This window comes from Asterias rubens, chromosome 12 (assembly GCF_902459465.1).
Source record: "Asterias rubens chromosome 12, eAstRub1.3, whole genome shotgun sequence".
Taxonomy (NCBI): Eukaryota; Metazoa; Echinodermata; class Asteroidea; order Forcipulatida; family Asteriidae; genus Asterias; species Asterias rubens.
This window is the reverse complement of record NC_047073.1, coordinates 15,431,885-15,449,470: the sequence shown is the minus strand read 5'-3', so window position 1 is coordinate 15,449,470 and position 17,586 is coordinate 15,431,885. Positions and strand designations below refer to the sequence as shown.

At 37.8% G+C, this 17,586-nt stretch overlaps 1 protein-coding gene across 4 annotated transcripts in view; it reads right to left on the bottom strand.

The window, feature by feature from the left end:
* Window positions 1-17,437, bottom strand: part of LOC117298087 (MAP kinase-interacting serine/threonine-protein kinase 1-like) — a 28,853-nt gene extending 11,416 nt beyond the window's left edge. Inside the window, exon 1 of one of the 4 annotated variants that reach the window (XM_033781326.1) lies at window positions 17,289-17,437. In XM_033781326.1, coding sequence (XP_033637217.1) covers window positions 17,289-17,306 — 18 coding nt within the window. In that variant the 5' untranslated portion in view covers window positions 17,307-17,437. Of the gene's footprint in view, window positions 1-1,741; window positions 1,851-5,444; window positions 5,615-12,356; window positions 12,657-17,288 lie in introns of those variants that run through there. The other 3 variants (XM_033781328.1, XM_033781327.1, XM_033781329.1) reach the window with 3 other exon arrangements.
* Between the last annotated feature and the right edge of the window lie 149 nt (window positions 17,438-17,586).

Sequence of the window (17,586 nt, the reverse complement as noted above, 5' to 3'; positions counted from 1 at the left end):
TGTTATACCCATTGTACAGAATAAGGATTGATGAAAATCAATTTTATATTCTGCGTTGCCATTTTGTTGGATCCCTATCTTTAAATGATTTCATCAACAACAAGTCACCTGACAGATTTGGATGTTAATATTGATACTAAAGCCTAGCACCTATGTACTTTTGTATACAATGTACTTTTGTATACAATGTACTTTTGTATACAATGTACTTTTGTATACAATGTACTTTTGTATACTATAAGTTATCACACAAGCGCGAGTGGAATACAGAAAAACATAGCGCTTCCCATATCCAACGAGGCCGAAGGCCGAGTTGGATATGGGAATAGACGCGCTATATTTTCCGCATTTCCACGAGCGCGCATGTGATAACCTATTTATCTTCAAGCAAACTTGGCGCGTGACATAGAACACACAAGACGCAGGTAGTGATATTAGCCGTGCAGTATAGGTTTTTATCACCACTCCTTTCTGCGAATCTGATTGGAGGATTAGCGCGTACTTGAAGATAAAATGTAACATCATGGGTAAAAAGAAAGAAAGGTTACAATTACATGCAGAGCACTGTCATGAGTAAATGTCATCACTATGGCTAATGTCCCTGATATCTGTTTTGATTATTTCCTGAGCACAGTGACGTCTGTGGAACTGAGGGAAGTCATGTCATTGCCTATCCTTCCTAATTACACAGGCACCCACGCCATAAAGATTGCCATGCATGTGCATCAGTCGTGTCCATTAGGTCAGTGGTAACATGTACGGAAGGACTTCATTGAATCTCATCATCAAAATATTCCTCTGCGAATCATTATGTCAGTAGAAGCCATCTTCCATGTACATGTATATCTAATCCCATGTTACAACTTAAGACTTCATTTTCTACGCTTAAAAACGAAAGCCATTTAAAGTGAAACACCTCCTTGGTTCTTGGGGTAAACCATCAATGTAATAAAACATTGTTTGATAGGCCCAAATACAAGCTGGAGTAAACAAGTTGTTATTAACAACGTTACTGTCAATAATTAGGCCTATTTCATTTGTTTTTACTGAATGATCGTGAACCAAATTGGTGTAAATTTAAGACTTCTGTTTTAGAACCACGTTCCATTCGACATACATGTAGACAAATCTAAGACTTGGAATAATGGCCAAAATTAAGTAACATAGTTTGTTCTTTATCCACCCATGGAGGTAGATTTCCTACCTACATGTTGTTCTTTATCCACCCATGGAGGTAGATTTCCTACCTACATGTTGTTCTTTATCCACCCATGGAGGTAGATTCCCCCATGGAGGTAGATTTCCTACTTACATGTACCTTACTCTATGCATGTACATAATCCACAAATTGTAATTTATTTTGCCTCAAAATTGTGGGTTGGTGGGTCAAAAGAAATGTACATGAAAATCAAACTAAGTTTTTATATAGCCTAGGAGGCCCTATAAAACAAATAGGGGGCCTAACAAAGAAAAAGACAAAATACCCAATTCTGGCCAAGATCGTCATTTTCAATCATGATTTAACTACAAAGTAAAAGTTGTTGGTTTTTAAAAGACAGGAAAAGCAATTGAACATTCCTACTGGAGAAGCCATTAAATATTTGGAGTGGGTGGGTAAAAAACACTTTCTTTCAAACATACCTAAATAATGAGATTGAAAACTGCAAAATCAGCGAGATTACACAACATTCCATTCACCTCAATCCCAAACCATGAGAGAAAAACACCACTTGTTGCTCACCTCCTTCTGATGGCACCATCAGTCAGACTCAGAGAAAAACAAGTAAGTTGTGCACCACCCCCTGAACACCATCAACAAACCATCAGAGAAACACCCCTTGTTAATGTGCGCCTCCCTGCCACACCATCAGACTCAGAGAAAAACAAGTAAGTTGTGCACCACCCCCTGAACACCATCAACATACCATCAGAGAAACACCGCTCGTTGATGTGCGCCTCCCTGCCACACCATCAGACTCAGAGAAAAACAAGTAAGTTGTGCACCACCCCCTGAACACCATCAACAAACCATCAGAGAAACACCGCTCGTTGATGTGCGCCTCCCTGCCACACCATCAGACTCAGAGAAAAACAAGTAAGTTGTGCACCACCCCCTGAACACCATCAACAAACCATCAGAGAAACACCGCTCGTTGATGTGCGCCTCCCTGCCACACCATCAGACTCAGAGAAAAACAAGTAAGTTGTGCACCGCCCCCTGAACACCATCAACAAACCATCAGAGAAACACTGCTCGTTAATGTGCGCCTCCCTGCCACACCAACAACCAGAGAAACACAACTCGCTTTGCACCTCCCTCCTACCATGGAGGAATAATGCTCCTACACAACCAACAATCAATCTAATGACAGTCAAAACAACATCAACCCTGCTGTAATACCATCCAAGAAGAAGGGGGGTCCAGAAACCTTGGTCTAAGAACCTCACTCAAGCAACGCTTGTTATTTATATCCCCAGTTCCTTTGATTGCTCTCCATGTTTCAACCACACACAATGGTTACAACGAATTAATAATCCATAGCTTATTGCACTGAAGGTCTCTGATAAAGGGTTGGCACACACTGCTGGACTCAGGCAGTGTTTGAGAAAATTTGTTATGGGCTCCCATCCTCTGCCCATCTCAGTGGGTATATTTAACCCAGCAGAAGTAATTTGCCAAACAGAAGAAAAAACATGGTTAATGGCCTCACGTTTCAACTCTGGCAAGTCTTTCTCAAAGGCTGCACAAAAGCAATTTGCATACAATCACTTGCAAGGTCATCCTCTTTACTTCTAGTAATCCGAGTTGTTTACTTTACAATTGAAATGCAAAACAGCTCCACAATGTACATAAATAAAAACAGAACAATGCAATGATACTCTCTTAACCTTCAACATGCCCAAACATGTTGACAAACAAACAGCCAATAGGGTGAATGTTCATGACGTAGTTGTCTTTTGGAATTTTTAATTCGGAGTTGAGCAGGAGTAAGTATTAAACACCAGATACCATAGGTAGTGAATGATAAAATCATTCTACAGGTTTATGAACACTTTTAATTTTTAGGCAACATCTGATCATCCGTTCTGAGTAATAATTACATCGGTAGCTTGTGGAATCTGTGCCATACATGTATGCACACAATGTTTACCGTATTTGTCACACGTGCACATTCTCTGTACCAGCACAAATTTCGCTACTTCACTTCAAGAGCAAAATCTGGAGTAAGTTAACAAAAATGAGTATATACTACAGTATACGTATACGTAGGCCTACCAGGCACAGCGAACAGGAAATAATAAAAAGTTTTCAACTGGTATTTTTTTAATCTTACTGTAGTGTAATGTGGACGCCTACTGTAAATGAATTTAGACTGTGGTTTTAAAAATCCAGACAAAATAATGCAAAAATCTTAAACTTAACCTTTTTACTGCTCAACTGTGTTGATAAACAAAACGTCTATCTTTGTGCATCATACGATTTTAAATTGAACGTACTCGTAAATCAACACAAAGTACAATGTACAATGACTTATCAAATGGTATTTTTATCCAAATGTAAACAGTAGAACTACCATTATGTTTGCAAAGGATGTATTGTATGTACGTGCCTACAGGTGAATAAAAATTGCCTGTTTTTATGTTCTTGAATAAAAAATATGCACTTAAGTAACCTTTGTATTGAATGGGTAATGGGAACTGCTTTCTGGGACACATTTCAAGGCTCACCAAGACAATGACCAGCCCTGGGTGGGCAGCATACTGAGACAATCCCGCCATTGCCCTAAATTTACCCCTATCTCCATTCCAATACACTACAGATGGCCTACAATGACCAATCAGAAGGAGCAATCAGCTGCATCTCATGAATAATCATTAATATCTCATGAATATTTAATGAATGACATTGAATCCAGATTAATGTACATTTTATTCAAACGGTCAATAGAGAGTCAAGTACATTGACTGTGCGCCAAGATAATGACCACAGTAGAACTAACTGTAAGGACAATAGGAACGTGATTGACCAAGGCTAAAATGTGCGCTAAAGTGTCCATACTATACGTATATTACTAACCTTGAAAGTTCAATTGTAGTAATTACTTAATGAGACTTAATGAACCAGGCCTGACACTTCAATCTTGTGTAAGGGCAAGGTATTCATTCTTTTTAAGAAGGCACGTCTTTAAAGGAATTTAAAAACTTCACCAAGGCAATTATGACCAGGGGAGTGGAGTAGTGTACAGACTGAGTCGTTCCTACTAAAAGCCGACAACAAGCCGACAACAAGTCCAGAGCGCCGACAACAAGTTTTAAACACCCCCAAAATGGCAAATAATCCATATCGGAACTATGTGTGCTTTGTAATATGAACAGAATTATCATGGAAAAACAAAAACAATGCAACCGCAGTCCCAAGAAATCAGATACACTACAGTACTAGGCTACACTACATAACACTACACCAACACTTTTATTTATAATGTATAAATTGCAATCCAAAACTATAGCAATGAATTCCTAAAAGTTGGCAAAATCACAAGAGCCTATAAAATAATCTAAAACATACTCTCCTGAAGACGATCAAATTCAAAGCACTATGATCGCAACGTTGAGTAACAATTAATATTACAATACATCACTGGTTCATTTCAGAACTGAACATGTACAGTTGTGACATATATAAATAGAGATGCTCCATACACAGATTGTCAAGTGGCTTCAAGATGCAGTACATGGTATAGACCTTATGCATTGACGTCATCCAGCCGCCATCTTTGAGGTCAAACGGTGACGAAACAATCGAAACGCACATAGATTGGCCAATGAACAACCTTCTTTTGACCTCAATGCGGGTGCGCCGTACTGAAATGACGTCATGTGCATAAGGTCTATTACCACAAGTTCATAAATATTACGTAGGTGGGGTTTGCAAAATGCAACCTAGTCGAACATGTTACAAGCATGGAGGATTTTATTCCTCCATGGTTACAATTTTACATTATGGCTCAAGCATGAAGCTATGAAGTGTAGATTGTTTTTCCACCAAGCAGTCAACTCAAATCCTACTTAACTTAACAATTATTCTGTTTATCAACAATGAACAAAAGTACTGTGAAAGTGTAGAACCAAACTCTCATTTAGGCTACCCAAGTATTTCAGTACTTGGTTTGTATTTTTTTTACTAATTACCAATGAACATTTCCAAGCTTTTTGTTCCATTTAAAACGAAAACATGTTTTCTATTTTACAAATAGCACCTTGAGTGTTGTACAATATGTTCGTTGAATACGAGAGTTTTGTTTGCATTTCACTCATTATTGTGATATCAAACTGCAAAATATGAGTACAATTACAAACAACAATGTTCCATAAATATAAACCAAGTCTGTTTTGTCTCTTCAACTTCTAGCCATAAAATAAAAGCCATGCATAATTATTACCTTCCAATTCTAAAGAGATTCTTTTCTGATCAGACAAGCACATTCTGGGTGTAGGTCTTCTTCTCTTGATATCCAAGGAGGAACTAAGCCAACAACCCACACACACTAGATTGCATTCATTGCAACATCCCTATCCTGCCATAATTGCACCACGGATGTCAACTCAACACACACCACAATACACGTAGACCACGTCATCATGGGACTATGGCATGGGAGAAATAACAACAGCTGCACAACACTAAACTTAATCAAGTCCTCTGGTTTAGTTATCTCTTGTTGAAATCATGTTTAAAAAAAAAGATATCATTTCGAACAGCCAATGGCCAACCTGTGTACCAGACATGTGATGTATGGTATGTCAAATTATGAAGTCAGTTTTGTCAGTGTTTTTGCTTTAGGTAAACAATGTAATAGTGTATGCTTTTTTTAAATAAAAACCAAAAACCAAATCTGCATTTTTCCAGAAAAATTTCGGACACATTTAAAACCCAGGAACACTTGCTCATCCTTGAAGAGAGTTTGTGTAGTCATTGAGCAAGGGAGTCTTATCATGGAAGAATCGCAACATTGCATTGTGTTGGGCGAGCTGACAGCAACTTGCGCTGGGTTACAACAATTTGTGAATTCGTAATGTACATCTTTACAGCTATCAAATTTGAAAAAGCAACCCCCCTCAATTTTCATTTTGTTTTAAATAAAACAATACAATAATACACAACAGATAAAACAGAATTTACAATCTGCACTTCAATCAATCTATTGTTCCAACCATCAATCTATTGTTTCTACCTCCATGTTCCAGCCAACAAGTACAGTAAAACTGTTAAGGGCAGCTTCAAGTACAAAGGACTTTAGCAAGTTTAACCAGGCACAGGCTGATGAGTCACCTTCCAATTTGGGCATTAACTCCCATCACAACACAACATCCTAGTAGTAGAACATCCCCAGGAAGTAAATGGAACACCCTACATTAACACAATCTCGGACCACTCCATCCTTGTTGTGGGGGTGGCTTTGAGTTTAGAAATTAAACAAATAATTTCACAAACTGAAAGGTTGCAGATTTCACTAATTTCACAGTATTGTTTTTTATAACAAAAGGATGACAATAAAAATATGACAATAAAAAATAATGATGTCATAGTAGTGAATACATTTAGGGCCTACTGAATATTTCCATTGTATTGTTTCCTTTTGCTTTCTATAGAAAAAGGAAGGATACAGTAGTGGTCCCGGAGCCTTGTGGAATATTCCGGAGAGTGAAGATTCCAGAAAGGGCATAATTTTAGAAAAATATGTTTCATCAGCGGGAATGATTTCATCCAGCAATGTTGCATAGCAAACAAGTGCCTTTTGTGGAACATTTTGCTCTGCTACAAGGAAAATCATTCACTGTTCATGCTTAATGTGTACTTTAAGGAGTTGATGATTTGTAGTGAATTTTCTATATGGGTCTGCGAAAACAATAATGGTAAAACCTTGCTCTATGGTAACCCAGGGGGAGATTGTCAAAAGAGTTATAACTTCTAATTTAACTGCTAAGCAAAGTATGAGGTCACGATGCAAATCACTATGGTAAATCAGACAACTCAACTTAAGATGAATATTATCTCTTTATGCATGTATTTTTATCGTTGGCAGCAGGGGTCTGGTTTTACACATCTTTTGATGACAGTTTTTAAAACTTTTATTTTAACCTTGACAGCCCCTGTACAACTTGTAACTATTGTGTATGTCTCAAGATTTTAAATAAATAATTATAAATAAATTAATTAAATTTGATTTTATTATTTATTACACATCCAACAGCACACTTAGTACCAAGTGTGGGTCAAAAGGAAACTAGAAGAAAACCATTTAGATGTGGGAGGAAGAAAACTAAATGGGGAAAACCCATGATGCAATCATGTGTAGAGACTGAAAACTCATTTCACATGGAAGGTGTCAGCTTTAGACAGGATTCCAATCGGAGGTCAACAGAGGTGAAAGGCAGGGAGAGAAACCGCTGAGAGTGAGACAACCAGATCCAGACAACAAACAACCATTTGTCTAAATTTTAAGGGTCTGTAAATTCATGGAGCCTCCATGGTAAATTGTAGGGTGCACGTTTTAGAGAAGTTGTTCAAAGAACAGGAAAATAACAGAGGTACTTTTTTCACCATCTAAATAATGATAATAATAATCAATAATTTTAAATAATTGATTAATAAATAGGAAAATGTCTGACTTTCAGATGAAAGTCCGAAAGTTCTCAGCAATGTACAAATATAATTACACTGTACTTCTAGTGTTCATGTGCTAGTATTTTTCAGTCACAGACAGATTTTGTCTCCCTTGGTAAATGCATAAAGTGTATGTCTAGAAACCAACTTCACAGTGTCTGGAATTACATTTATGTAACCCTGCAAGGACTCGACTCCTTAGTTAAAAGAACAGCACATTTCCTAGTATTGTGACTAAAGCTGTAACCATGGCTCTACAGGACCCCCAGTGCCTGCACACAACTATGTACAGTACATGTACATGTACACAAGTGCGCTACCAGTACATCACGGGACCAGGTCAAGATGCGGTTTTGTAACTTCTTACCATACATGCCATAGAGAAAGCCTAGACAGTACCACATGAAAAGGTTCAACAAAACACCAGGATGGAGACTCAAGGAGAGCGTCTTGTTATTACCTAGGCCTTATCTTGTTTTTCTTAACAACTTTGGGAGCCCATGAGCAGTGAAGTTGCAAAATACAAATTAACATCACAGACAGTGAGAGCATAGAGAGAGTAAACTAAGTTGGCACATACTAAGACCTTGCCCTTTTCACTGGTGACTAGACCAATGAATTTTTAAAGCATGAAACTTTGATTTACATACAATACTCTGCTGACAGACTCGAGTTCACACTAGGGTGAGAGTAGACCAATGAGCAAAAGTACAATTCACACCAGGGTTTCTTTGATGACAAAAAGGGAATGAAATACAATCCAATCCAGAAAGTATGACTGAAACAATCAACATTTGCAGTTGTCAATTTTCGGTTCCGTGGCTTGATTACCATACAATGACACATTGTTCTGTTATGTTTGCATTCCTCCAGGCATTGTCATGGCAGATTAAAATCATGTGTGTTATTGTTTGCACACAGGTGTGAAGATGACAAATGACAGTGATGTGTATGTTATGGCGGCTAAGTAAGTTTTATTTTTGGCAGTCATGTCTCCAGTGTTAAAGGCACTGGACACTATTGGTAATTACTTAAAATAATTATTGGCAGAAAAACCTTTCTTTGTGACGAGTAATGGGGAGAGGTTGATGGTGTAAAACATTGTGAGAAACACCTCCCTCTGAAGTGCCATAGTTTTCGAGAAAGAAGTAGTTTTCCACGAATTTGATTTCGAGACCTCAGATTTAGAACTTGAGGTCTCGAAATCAACCATCTAAGCGCACACAACTTTGTGTGACAAGGGTTAATTTTTCTTTCATTATTATCTCGCAACTTCGATGACCGATTAAGCTCAAATTTTCGCAGGTTTGTTATTTTATGCATATATGTTGAGATACACCAACTGTGAAGGCTAGTCTTTGACAATTACCAATAGTGATCACTGCCTTTAAAATTATGCCAACAAATTGAAATGATTTTGACAGATTTCAGCTAACCTATGATTGTGTATTTTTGTAGTTGTTGGTTAAAGGTCTGCACTTTAATAGAAAAGTACACTCTGCAAGCTTCATTGCAACACACTTGGACATTAGGGGATTTTACAAAATGTATTGAAAGATGATGCAAGATATAACTTGATGCGAAAAAAAAAATTAACAAAAAATTAACAAAGTATACAAAAGTATATAGTTCATATTTTTCATAGGTCTTTCAAAGAAGAAGTTAATAATGCACCTGCACACCCACATCATCCAAAAAGTCAAACACTTTAAAACATGTGATGCAATAATCTAGGGGAATTTTAATAAAGGCCACGTCACTTTGGCAGACTGCCCACATTGCTGTTTTTATTGGTTTTATTTAACTGCATCATAAATGCATCATTTAAAGCACATGGACAAGATCCAAGTTATAGCTCATTAACCCTGTGGAAATTTAGGCTTCATATCAGTAATTGGAGTCTCAAGAAAGTGCAGGAAAAAACCCTCAACAACTTAAAATGTGTGTTCACATTTTTCAAACCTGTGCCAGGTTAAAAAATACAAACTTACTCGTTTCTCAAAAACTACCTTTTGGGCCTACATATTACAATTATACAGCATTTCAGGCAAAAATATTTCTGAGCAAGTGTTCCACCATGACCATCTTTATTATAATACATACCATAAAAGTGAATGTGCAAAACTGTGAATTTCTATTTTTTATTTTACATTTTTTGTTGTGCACACTCAGAGTGAAGGAAACAAAACTGCACTTTAATATATAACTCTAGGATCGTCAGTGATTGCGACACACTCCTAACATTAGGGGATTTCTTTTTAACATTAGGGGATCATTTTGTCGTTTGGACACATTTCATGTTGCGACATTCAAAAGGGACGATTATAATGGTTCAGGGCAGAAGTGTTATCCGGTGAGTTGGCATGGTGCCAAAACCTATGCTATTTCTGTTTGAGAAAGGGAAATGCCCCATTGACAGCCAAAGATTACCGAGGAAAATGTCTTCAGTACTCAGTATGTATATAGTAGGCTATGTATCCACACCCATGCAGATCATGAGCATAATGGGCTGAAAGGCGATACTTTGGAAACAGGAACATTTCTGGATGTGTTTCTAATGCATTATTTCTTAAGATGATCTGAAAGTAAATTAAGTAATTTGCCCAATAGCCTATTTGTTTGAACATTGCTTTTGCTTTCAAAACGAAACTTTCATTTTCCTAATGGGAAGTATGATTTTTGAAATCTCAATGCTGAAACAATTTTTCAGACAGGCATGCCCAGTTTTGGACAACCCACCTTGTCAGGGTTCTATGATAAGGCACAATAAATGTTCTTCCTCCTTGAGAGCCAGCTGTGCTAGACCACTGGGGCAAACCCCTTCAGAAATTATTTTTTCAAGGAAATCTACATGTACATGGACAGAAAATACCTGTCAAATCCTTACAGCACATGAATCTAAACCCTGTTCTAGAGTTTGGTTGAGATTTTTTGAACTTCCGGGTGAAATAATTTGTGCAAAAACATTTGACGAGGGGCAGATCATCCAAAGAAGAATGAAATTGCAAAAGGGTAAAATCTAAAATGGGTGAAAAACTGTAAAAATGTACAGTGTTTAAAAGTTATCTGTGATAGAATGAAAATTGAGTGTCTTCAGTGTTTACTCCAGTAGCCATGACCTTTGTTCTTTATCAAATGTCAATTAAAAAAAAATAAGGATGTGTAGTACCATGGTGCATCCACTTGGCAGTCTTGGCACAAGTTCATTTTAGAAATTGTACGAAACTTGCCCTGAAGGATGTTACAGGAACTCTAAACAACTTTCCAAAATTTGTGCATACAAACATTGTTGTTGTAAACTTGCATCCTGATTACAGAGTACACAATAATGGAAGTCTATATACAGAAAGTGGTAGCAACGCACAATAATTTCTATGGAAACTATTGATTGAATCCGAACACAATGGCTATCCAGAAAATATTGGGTGTTGCCCACAACCTGCCTTTGTTCAGTGATGCATGAAGTTCATGGCCAGTTGTGCACCAGTCACAAAAGAGAAAAATTGTAAACAGCGGTGTTAGGAGGGAGCACTTTACCTACAGAATCTAAAACTAGATGTTATACTGGTAAAATCTTCCTGTAGTTTTCCAAAGAGTAAAATAATTTGTAAAACGTTGTCATCTTCAAGAAAATGACGTATGTCAGCTTGAATACATTCGGCGGGGTTGCGATTGTACAATGCGAGTGAACAACCCTGAAAAATTAGTCCTATTGGTATGTCCTCAGAGTCTAACAGGAACAGATTTTTATAAATTGTGGTACATGTACAGAGGCCTTGTCTTTATTTTCCCTACTGACCTTCATCTCTTAAAATTAGAAAAAAATTAGAAGAAAGCAGGCGATCAATAAGAATACTGACACATTTCAGACATTCCACAGCCATTACACTACTGTCTGACGAAACACATTTTATAAAATTCAAAGGGTTAGCTGACACAAGCGTACAATTTATTATCACAACAACAATAATATTAAAACTTTTGACCCAACAAGTTAATTTCCTGACGTTTTGACCCTAGCAGAGTCTGCCTCAAAGGCTAATGAGAACTCTGCCAGGAACGACAGGTGTGACCATTAACTATTTTTTGCACTAAACACTATTTGGTAAGCATTTTCCAACAGCTAAAAACTTTTCCTTTTTTGACATCTATGAATTTTATGATCTATGGGTACCTCTGAAACATGAAACATGTCATTTTGTCAAGACCAGATTTAAAAGCATCAAGGTTTGACATTCTATATTGAAATTTTAATGTGGTAAATTAATGAGTTGGAAAGTTTAAATAAAGCATGTCCTTGGACAATCTGTGACAACATGAACCTGTATTAAAAAAATGCATCAGTCAGTCACAGCCCACAGTGAACAGGTGAAGAGGTGGCCAACTAACGCTATCGTCTCCATCATGGAGTCGATAGCGGAGATGACAGGGGAACGAACCTCATATTCCTAGAGGTTCGTTCCGCTATACCGTCTCTATCGTGGAATTGATAGCGGACACGAACCTCCAGGAGTACACACAGCCCACTCAATAAATCGCCAAGCATAGGGTAGTGTCTGTAATGTAGTCATGACAGTAACACACAAAGGCTCAAATGAAATGAATTGAATTTCGGTTGCACAAAATGACATGTGGAGATTCCTCAAGCAAAATACTACTCCCACAAAGACAAACAAAACCCACTTACCCTCTGGGTTCAGACTCAAGTCAGTGACCAATCAAGGTTTTACAGTTTCCAACTTGTTTTGCACCACATTCAAACTTGATGTACTCAATGCACGGACAGCAACAATGCTCCTCACAAAGACAGTTTTTCTGAATCTGGACAGCTACTGAGGTAGATGAAAAACTAGTCATTCATGAACACCTTGCTTTCTGGTAGGTCTAAAATGGGTAACTACCATCTATCTGGCCCTGCCAGAGCTAGTGCCAGCCTGCAGGCTGCGTAATGTACCTTCCCTATCGGTCTCCTTCTCTGTTATGACTCTATGGTTCAGGAATACGAAATCCGTACAAAAACCATTGTTGATCAACACAGCACACCAAGCTGGCATAGCCACCCCTGGAGGTCCCTTGTTTAATAAGGTCACATAAACTTGTCTCAATCCCTTGATCTCATTTTACAATTCAAATACACTGTACTCAGCAGAAGGTCTGCTTCACTCAATGATCTAATGTTTAAAACAATTTACACCAACTTCAGGGGGCTATCATATTTTCACAAGATATGTGAAAAAGTTTGAAAACAAGGTATCATTTGTGAATAAATGTTTACAGAAAAGGTTTTAAATCGCACAAGGACATCTTGGGATGTGGTGGTCTTCCTGGGGTAGACAAACTTTACACCAAAGGACTGAAGCAACTCAAGGCCAGTTGTGTTTACTTCTGTTAATAATGGTCTGATCCATTATTGGTTCAGGTGAGACTGGCCTACCCTGTGAAAGGTGATATGGATGGCGTGCTCTTGTAATAAGATTATCTTAGCTTGGCTTTCCAGGAAGGATGGGTCTCAATGGGGCACTCTCTCTGTGATAGTTTCTACATGCTGTGATCATGGAGGAAGAAGACAAGAGCCTCGGGTGGCCCTTCCTCTTTGGGGCAAAGCATCCTGAAGACAGATGTCTTATTACATTATTGCAGAAACTAGTGGAGGAGTGTACAAAATTGTGTTTTTTTTCTCCTAGGGAAGTTTGGTTAAAGGGGAAGTATAAATACCTTTGGATTTTGGAACTGTTTGATTGTTTTAATGCCTACAAGTAAAACAGGGAGCTTATAGCCCAGATACAATCAAACTTAAAACCCATGAAAACTTCACTTAGAAAGGTGGTAGTTATTTTGAGATGTTGCCGGAAATCTGGAGCGGCTTGGCCCACAGAGGAAGAATAATCCCGCGAAATGTTTTGAATCGCTTTCTGTTCCTAAGAAGATCAAATCATTCTTCGAAATGTTACACATTTATAACCAACAGCTGCAATGCTACTTACATTAGTTTTATGGGGTGATTCCAGAAGGTAAAATATTGAGCAAACCATGTAGGAAGGACACTCTGTTCATTGTCAATAATTGCAATAACACTCTCGACCATTGGGATCATTTTTTCATCATTTTGCTGTTTGGACACATTTTATGTTGCAACATTCAAAGGGGAAGATTATAATTTGATGGCTCAGGGCGGAATTGTGATCCCTGGCAAGTAACTACAAAAGGTGTAGGCTAGGCCTACCCTTTAATTTAAAGAACTATTATAAGTTTAAAACTAGCATACCATACCATACATGTATCATACAGCCTACGTGCTAGTTCTGCCCACCCCTTCTGCCCACCCCTCCAAGCAAAGTGTACTGGCCCATCAATGAGGTCAATGGGAAGGAGATTGACTGGGAATTTTAGTGACGTGGAACTTGGTGTGGATTCCTGGAGTGAGGCACAACATGCCATCACATGACTAGGTTAAATGCAAACCATAGTAGCTTGGCACACAGAGCTAGATAGAGAGCTACTTGGAAACTACTGATAATAGGACTCACGTGATTAAAGATTGTGTATGGAGGGCAGGCTATTATAAGAGGGCACTGTGCCAACAAAGTTATTCTTTGTAGAGTGCTGGGTCTATGGCCTTGCAATTTAATGCATTATTGCATCAGACAGGGGACCCAGTTGGGGGGTGGGGTTGAGGTCATGTGAATTTCCATGAAATACACCTCAGTTTACTCAGTTTTATCATGGAGGAATTTCCTTCCTTCCCATTTTTTTGTGTGAGAGCCATGTTTCGTCACATCTTAGGTCACTGGAAATTGTGTCAATTCCTGTGACCATGGAGATTGCATTTGTTTTGTTTAAACTCATCATCAGTATCCCAAGAATGTGCACACATGGGTTCGGATTCATCGTGGAGGCCCTACACTACAGTTCACTCGTGCGGCACAAACAAAAAGTTCTAAGGCATGCATAACTGCCAAACATCTGTTGTCACACATTCATACAATTCAAATCGAAGGAGTTGTATCATTGACATTTGACATTACTTCATGTATTTCAAGTTCATGTACTTAACTAGATAACTTTAAAAAAATTCAATGAACTAGTTATAAAAGTCATCAAGTAGGCCCACCTACATCACACTCCTAGGCCACCTACATTTGATTTGCTCACAAGACGACGAGCTATAGATTCTTGACAACCACTGGTGAACCAGTTGTCAATACAGCATCTTTAAGAATAACAATTAAACATGAATCTTTGGCCCACTGACAAAATATTTTGAATCATTGAAAACAACATTATTTTTTGCTATGTTATCAACATGTAGAAACCAAATGTGTCATGTTTTGCAAATGATACATGATCGAAGAATACAAAGCTTACACCTTGTTTTCCAGTTTCATTGTCAAGTCTTTTGATCATGGGGGAAAAAAGTCAGTATACGTTCAGTAAACACAGAAAGTATCTGGGGATACATAAAAGCAAAAATATCTCTGGGGCACTACAACAATGGTGAGCTGAAACTGTCTTATAATGCCCCTGAACTTCGAAGCCGGAGGGGCAAGCAGATTTTAAGTGCCCTTGTCATGTCCTTTGATCCCTAATCTCATCAATGATCTTTTGTTGTACACCTTTTGTGTCAAGTGGCAACGTTGTTTGAGTGTGATTCCCATAAGGACCCAAAACTACTTTGCTCTCCAGATTCAGTTTTGGATGGGATAAAAATAAAATGCTGGGAATGTTTTAGCATGGAGCAATATAGAGTGATAAAAGCCGGAACATCAAGTCTAAAAATCTCATGATAAATCCAGACCTGATGTATCAGATCCTAAACAGGAAGGCCCTCAAGGTCAAATTGCCATGACCAAAATAGTATTTGAACTGATCATGATGAGATTATGTTTGACATAGACGTGCTGTTCTCTTTATAGGCTTAGTCTCTTAATTCAACAAGAACATTAGTTCTATGCCATTGTAACTACAGCTCCCTCCCAGCAACCCATTTCTAATGATAGGATGTCCCTCACCTATAACATTTTGAAATCAAAGTTTGCTTTCATAGCCGGTTTGGTTGTTAATTTCGGGAGAGTTGCTATGCTATTATTAAAAGCACAAAAGTAGCTAATTTTAAGCAGAACAAAATTATACTTAGTAGGCCTATCAGTACCATCTGTGACTGGCACAGGACTGCTAGTTTTACTCAGTGCGAGTAATTTGTCTACAAGCAATGTTTTCTGCTTAAAGCAGCTCTATAACATTGCAAACATACTAGCCATGCTTAGATTTTGAGTGTTTTTAAAACAAATTTAGGATTTAATTTATCATTACTTCCATAATTCCAAGGTCCACATGCCCAACCTTAATCCTCCACTATTTTACTCTATATGGTCACTAAACAGTGAGGACATGTTGTACTTAATCATCAGATTAGTATGGCAGGATTGGAATAACAAAAAGGCCAGGGAGGCATGGACTTTGGTCCCCCTGTTTTTGGCCTTTTGTTTAATGCGCCATCAAAAGTTTTCCCTTTGAAATTTTTAAAAATAAATAGAGCCCTCTCAAATCACTTGTTATTTGGGCCTTAAAAAATTGATTATTTGACAAGAAAATAGGAACATTTTATTTTTTATAAATAAAACTATGAGTTTTTGCTTTGAAAAATATCACCTTTTTAAATTATGGCCAACAAATATTCAGGCACTGCTTTCATAAATCAAAATTGTCCACCTTAGACTGATTAATTTCAATTTAATACATCCGACACTACACTAGCAAACAAATTATTAGAGTAAAAGTTACAACACACAAAACATAGAGCAAAGTATTGCAATATGACGCTGACAGTAGGGGGAAAAATGAAAATATAAATCCAATTCCAAGCCAATGGGTGACAAGGAGGAACAGGTGACCAGCATCCAAAGTATAGGATGTAGTGTCGTAACTAGTTGCGATAACTAGTTGCGATAACGTAACCCTCCTCCTGACTTATCGCAACTAAACATCAATATTAACCAGTGATACCCTAAGAAAAAACGAAAAACCCAAACCCATTTTCATATTTATTTATAGGGATAACTTTCCGTATGGCGCCACACCTTTTTTACAAATTTTTACAAATTTTTATCTCATTGAGGTAAATTAGATACTATATCATTTCATATCGAATGATATGAGACTTGTTGGGACTTGTCATTACAAAATTGGAGGTACGGGTAGTCTATTTTTCTACCTTTGTCATGTCTGTTAAAAAAACCACAAACAAGAGAAATGGAAAAACATGCAACTAATAGCAACCAAAATTGCAAATGGTAAAATAAAAAAAATAAAAATAAAAATAAAACTGGCTGGTATCTAATATTGCTGTTGCCTGTTGTTGTTGTAAAATAATATTGTGCCTTTACTTATTTTGCATCTCATTTTTTATCTTTATCCCTAAACAGCTTCCCTCAGAATTAAAAACACAGCTGGATGCTGTCGTGCCTTCTTCCCCTTTGGCCCCCGCATTCGACCTCCCCGCACGGTCCACCAACCCCGGATCCTCGGCCCAATGGCCCACTCACACACCCCCAACCACACCCCCAAAACCACACGTCCCAGGATTTTTTTAAACAGAAAAACAAACAAAATTTAAATTTACCCAGAATTTGTGGCTCATTTCCAACGCCGTCCAGCAGCTTTACCCTCTGTCTCCTCCACACCATGCACTGTTGATACTGTCAACCACACAACAGCAGCCTTTCGCTCACATAAAAAAAAGCACTTGAGGTAGAAAGCTCATTTAAAATTCTCTTGTTTTTTCAACTACCTTCAAATTTTCCAAAACAAATCATGAATATTAATTACCTTAGTCGGAGTCAAAACGTAATCATTTCCGTCACTTGTTATTTCAGTGATTGTTTGCTGTGGGCGTCGGGGGACACGTTTCTATTTACAAC